The 6000-nt window shown below is 39.4% G+C and overlaps 1 protein-coding gene across 2 annotated transcripts in view; it reads right to left on the minus strand.

Annotated features, from left to right (window-relative positions):
• The window catches only part of Sos2 (SOS Ras/Rho guanine nucleotide exchange factor 2), a 111905-nt gene that overhangs the window by 16727 nt on the left and 89178 nt on the right, over positions 1–6000 (minus strand). For both annotated transcript variants that reach the window (XM_032907861.1, XM_032907860.1), the window contains 2 exons: positions 5521–5640; positions 5214–5376 (listed from right to left, as the gene is read on the minus strand). In XM_032907861.1, coding sequence (XP_032763752.1) covers positions 5214–5376; positions 5521–5640 — 283 coding nt within the window. The remainder of the gene's footprint in view (positions 1–5213; positions 5377–5520; positions 5641–6000) is intronic.

Consider the following 6000-nt stretch of genomic DNA (forward strand, 5'->3'; position numbering starts at 1 on the left):
GGAGACAGTGGGACTGTCACACTAACCAGGTTACCACTACACAAGTACCACTTAGCAGGGTAGAGCTATGGGAACTGAGATTTCCCCAGACCACCTCAACACAGCTGGACTAACCACAGCTCAGATGAGAAGTGTGTGGTCTCCATAGAAACCCTGCTGCAGCCTGTGAAGTGCTAGGACACTGGGAAGACCATGGTTTCTTAATAACCTTATTAACTTATTATGAATCCACTAGTAAGCCTAAGAGTTGAGAGAAAGTTTTATTTTCTAAGGGGCCATTGCCATGTTGAGTCACGTGATGTCTTAAGCATGGGAACAAAGACACAGAAGCGCCTCAGCTGGCAGGCTGTAGGTCCCCTGCTGTGAGAAGCAGTGGTAGCTCAGAGAGGTAGAGATTAGAAGCTGCTTTTTTAACAAAGGTTGTTTGGAAAATCAGGATACTCACATTCTCTCTAACGTGGGCTCCACCGGAATTTTGGGTTAAAATCCTAGTTAGACAAGCTGCCTGCTTCTTAATGGCAGGTGTTAACGGAAGGTGATTAAGTTTGTTATCAGAAGCAAGTGCAGAGAGTACCCGAATCACCACGTGGGGATTTTCACCCATGGTTCAGAACTTAGGGAAAATTAGTCACTGACTTCAAGTAGAGTTGTGATATTTACAAGTTAGTAAGGTTATTAAAAATAGAAGTCTGTATACCAGGCAGAGTGAATACAGACATATATTATGGAAGTTATTAATAAACAAAAATCTGAGGCTCCGGGTAGAGAGCTTGACAGATCGATGTATTTTGGGCCGAAGTCCAAAATTTGGTAAGTTGCTTACTTATTGGTATTAGAATTGATAGGTGTTTAATTTGTTTTATGAATTACCCTGCTAAAGGCCCTATGGCTTGATGATGCCAGCTAGTGAGGGTTTGTGGTTATTTTTGATATTTACTACAATAATTTCTCGTAACATGGGCTCCACGGGAGTTTTGGGTTAATTTCCTGATATGACAGACTAGAAAAGCCTAAACAGGCTCATTGTTTAACACTGTTGTTTAGCTGACTTCTGTTTTTAAAATAGTTTCATCTTCATAATGGGTGTGACTTTGAGTTTTATGGTTATATTATTCCTCTGGGAGAGAGTGCAAGATATAAGCTTTTCTGGTTACAGACTAAGGAACATGGTGTTTTGGGAGAAAGGTTTTGTCTTTGTGTTTTTAAAAAGGGTGATTAGGCTCTGGACACCATCCAGAGTCATATGGATCAGGTTTGAAAGAGGGAGACCGCCTGAAAAACTAAATTCAAGAGAATCAAACAAAAAGATATCTCGATTCTAAACTTTTGTCTTGAGAATTATATTACTGAGTGTACCTGCTTGGATTCCTGATCTCAAGGACTTTCAGTTGGGTCCAGTCAAGACAGACACATCAGGCTTCAACATTTGCTCCATTTTTCCCTAAGCCCTAACCCCCAAGGATATCTCAACGCCCACGTACAGCTTGAAGAAGTTATGGAAGAGTTGTCACCCCAATTCCCTGGACTTTGGTGGGGTGTGTGTGAAAGTGGTTATTCTAAGGTTTTTTTTGGTTTTTGGTTTTTTTTATGAGGAATTTAGAAATGGTCTTAATTTAATAGGGAGGAATTACCTAGATTGAGTTGTACGGCCATAATCTCATTTGGTAACTAAGCTAAAATCATATCTTTACTTGATATAGAACTTATTTGTTACAAAAAGTTTAAAAGTACAAGGTTTAGAGCCAGTCCTTCTATTGATGTCATTACAAACTTCTGAGTTGATTACACATGTGAGTTAAGGGCCAAATAGCAAATTCATGGCTCTGAGTTTGTTAGAGTGCTTTCAAGATAATAAGATAATTAACAGACAACAGTCCAGATTACCTTATGTAGATAAATGGTTTTCAAAAACGTCAGAAATCTACAAATTATGACATTTAAAGTTATTTATCTTTTGTTGAGACATATCTGCTCCTAACAGTTCCCCTTAGGTGGATTTAATGAAGAAATTGAGCATCTCTACCTCCAGGTGAGGCAATACTTCGTGGCTAGGCAGCCACTGGGCAGAAACTGCCTGTTTCATCTGCAGACTAATACTGTCTAAAAGGGACACTTTATGCAGAATAGTTGTTGACTGATAATCTCTACCGAATCAGAATTATCAGCCCTTCAAGGTTTCTGCATTTCAAGAGTCTGTCAGTTGATTTTGTGCTCGTGGAGATTTGTGTCTACAACCCCTCAGTTCTGGAAGCTGTGTTAGGCTTCCTATGTGTATAGATATTTGGTCATTCTCAGATTTCTGATGGGGTTGAAGACTGATTATAGTCTCATAGCCTATCAGGCTGTTTAACTCTACAATTACACATTTTATTAGATAGTTATCAGATAGTACACAAGCTAGCCAAGATATAACATAGATTTTTAGCCCTTCTTAAGCTGGAATGGATAACTGAATGTTCTGTTTAACTGATAGAGTGTTGGACTGGGTGTTAGGTATATTTTATGCTTTTAATTACATAATGATAATAGTTGTGCTCAGCTTATATCTGAGAGAAAAGTTTTTTTTTTTTTAATTAGAAAGGGTGAAATGTAGGATAATGTCATTATGCAGGTGAAGGCAGGCACAGGATAGAACGAGGCCTGTCATTGGACGAGAAGGAAGAATGGGCGGGAGAAAAGTTTTCGAGAGGAGGAGGGGAGGAGGAGGAGATGGGAGTGGGAGAGAGAAACAGCAGAGAGAACATGGGGGCGGACATTAAGATTCTTCTCTGCACATTTACAGGTTGTTATGAATGTTCTTAAGGATTTTTTTAAAAGATTTTATTTATTGTATATGAGTACACTGTAGCTTGCTTCAGGCACACCAGAAGAGGGCATCAGATTCCATTACAGATGGTTGTGAGCCACCATGTGGTTGCTGGGATTTGAACTCAGGACCTCAGGAAGAGCAGTCGGTGCTCTTAACCACTGAGCCATCTCTCCAGCCCCATTATGAATGTTCTTAAGGGATGGATGTGTACAGGGCTTTGTATGTCTAGGTGGGCAATATATACTTATCAATTGGATCGGGAAACATTTTTAAAAGATTTATATTTTTATTTTTCACAAGTCTGTGCATCAGATGTGTGCCTGGTAGCCACCGAGGTCGGAAGAAAGTGTCGAATCTTCTAGACCTAGAGTAGCAGATGTTATGAGCTTCTGTGTGGAGGCTAGAAATTGAACCTAAGTCCTCTGAAAGAGAAGTGAGTGTGATTCTCACTGAGACATCTCTCCAGCCCCCAGAATTAAAATTGTTAATGTAAGCAGACTGTGCTACTACCTTCAATACATAAAGCACATATAAGTTGAAAATACATAAATTCAAACTATTTTCCCTTTTCCTACTGAAAGGAGCAATGTTAGGATTCCCAGATGAACCTCCTTCCTTCCATTCCTAAGAGCCCTCTCTCCTTCCTTGTCTTCCTTGTCTCCTGCCCTGTCTCCTTCTTGCTTGAATGCAGAGCTTCCCCCGTGGTGAGCAAGTCCTCCACCACTCACATCCCTGGCAGCCATGGTACCTTAACATTTACACAACTCTACTGCACGGTCGAGGTTTGTTGTATTAAAGTGGAATTCTGGCCATTCTGAAGTTTCCTTATGGTTTTTCCTAAAAACATAACATTAACTGCAGAACAATGCATGACTCATTCAGCAGCTGCCGCACCCAGGTGGTTTCTGGCTTCTGCTACTGCAATAGTACCAGAGTCACCATAGCTGTGTCCAAGCCACTTAGAGCTGGAGTATTTGAGAGAAGTCTTTGTTCTCCGTGACTCTGATGGAAGAGTGAGTGCATTTTCAGTCTGAGCCTGCAGTGCTACGCTGGTTAGCAGAGAGATGACAAGAAGCTGTTGGAGGGAGCATTATCACACACCTGAGTGCTACCTTCCTCACCTCACCTGGGCAAACCTCTGTAGGCACAAAAGCAAAGGAAGAACCCATATCGAGGAAGAAACTGGGGGCCTACAGACAGTCAGCTCTAATGACTTTAGCATTCTAAAACGTCTCTGTAAATAAATACAAATATCCCAAAAAGAAAAAATGAAAAGGACGGGGTTGGGGATTTAGCTCAGTGGTAGAGAGTTTGCCTAGGAAGCGCCAAAGGCCCTGGGTTGGTCCCTAGCTCCGGAAAAAAAAGAACCAAAAAAAAAAAAAAAAAAAAAGAAAAATGAAAGGACATGCCCAGAAAAATCATATGGAAAAGATGAAAGTGGGTAATAGATACATTAAAAATATTAAACTCACTAGTTATTTTTTAATACAATAAAAATTAAAACTTTTATTTTTGGCCCATGAAATCTGTAAAAATTTAATGTTTAGGACAAACTCCTTAGCAAAGTACCAAAACTCTAAAAAACAAAAAACTGTTTCCAGAGTCAGATCGTGTCAGATCTAGAACTGAAGTGAGAGACTGTTCTAGGCTTCCATGTGGATGTTAGGGATTGAACCTAAACTCTGTGGATAGGACTTCTGTCTCCAGAAACTAATTCTAGGGAAAGAATCAGGGTTTCACCGAGACACATGAATGAATGAATGAAGTGAATAAATTAATGAATAGTCCATGATAAATTATACATGCAAATGAAAATGCAAATGAACTTAGTTGTTCCCAAATAGAATGATGGACTAAATTATAATTTACCCACAGGACAGAAAACGATATAGCCACTAAAAAACAAAACAAAAAACTCTTATCTTGAGCGACAAACTATGTTTATAGAACAATTTTTATAAAAATAAGATGCATGTCATAAATATCTATGCAAAATATGATGTTCATTTTTAAATTAAAGACAAGAACTCTGTATCTCCCAAAATTTCTCAAGGACATATTAAACATAATTTAAAATCTAACAATGTATAATTTAAAATAACTTTAGGTTTCAGAAAGGGTTATCTCTTTCTGACTACATATTGCAGCAACTAAGAAATAATTTATATGTTGAATATATAATAAATTCTTTGCCATTGATGAGACTATCCATGTGTCACTGGAAAACTCTACACTTCCCAGCATACGCGGATACATAAATACATAGTCAGTCTACCTCTGAATTTAAGGGGAAAAGACAGAAGATCAAATGTTTTAAAAAGAAACATTTGCTTATAAATAAGTGATGTCTTATGTTAATTTTATCAGCCCTCCCAAAAGATGAACTATTCAAGCTGAAACTTACCTCAAATGTGTGGTCTAGTCTGTACACTGACACTGAATTGACTGCACTGACTATCTCCAACACGCCATTGAAATTATTCAGATCTTGAAACACTTGCAGAATTTCTACTATTCTGCTGAGCACTGCCACCCGTTCTTCAAAGTTTTCTGCTTCCACAATGCATCTAACAACAACAAAATATTCGTGGCTTAGGACAGTTTCTTCACCTACTCGGAAAACAAGAAACCTCTCTATAAAGCCAGAGTTTTACTTAAATACGACTTAGCATTAGGACTACTAAGGCACGCAGACAGTAAATAAAACTTACTTTTCAAACCACAAAGTGAGGTTTGTTGTATGGCGAATCATTTTTAATAGATTTGGAGAATTTATTTCTTTATCTTCTTTGGTCCAGACACTCCCTACAAGTTCAGAAGGCTGGACTCTCCTGTAAAACAAGAGCCATCAATACCACTCGCTCCACAGAGATTAGTGTGGAATTGTCCAGGAAGTGCTAAAGGTGAGGTGAGAAACACACGAGCGAGGAAGTTACCAGAGCAGGCCCAGACAGCCTGGAGAGCGTGTTTATTACTCAGGAGAAAAACAACAGGACCAGAATAAAATCCCCTTTGCACCATCACCCGGAGGAGTCTGATGACTGCACGAAGGTTAGGAAGCAGGAAGCGGAAGTGCCCCCTGCTGTGCAGGTGTAAAGATGGACGCAGCCTCCATCTGACAGACAGCCTGTGATATCTCACTCCCTGAAGACAGAGTGACTGACAACACCGAGGCTAAGCTTACACTGTCC

The sequence above is a fragment of the Rattus rattus genome, chromosome 7 (genome assembly GCF_011064425.1).
Source record: "Rattus rattus isolate New Zealand chromosome 7, Rrattus_CSIRO_v1, whole genome shotgun sequence".
NCBI classification, from domain to species: Eukaryota; Metazoa; Chordata; class Mammalia; order Rodentia; family Muridae; genus Rattus; species Rattus rattus.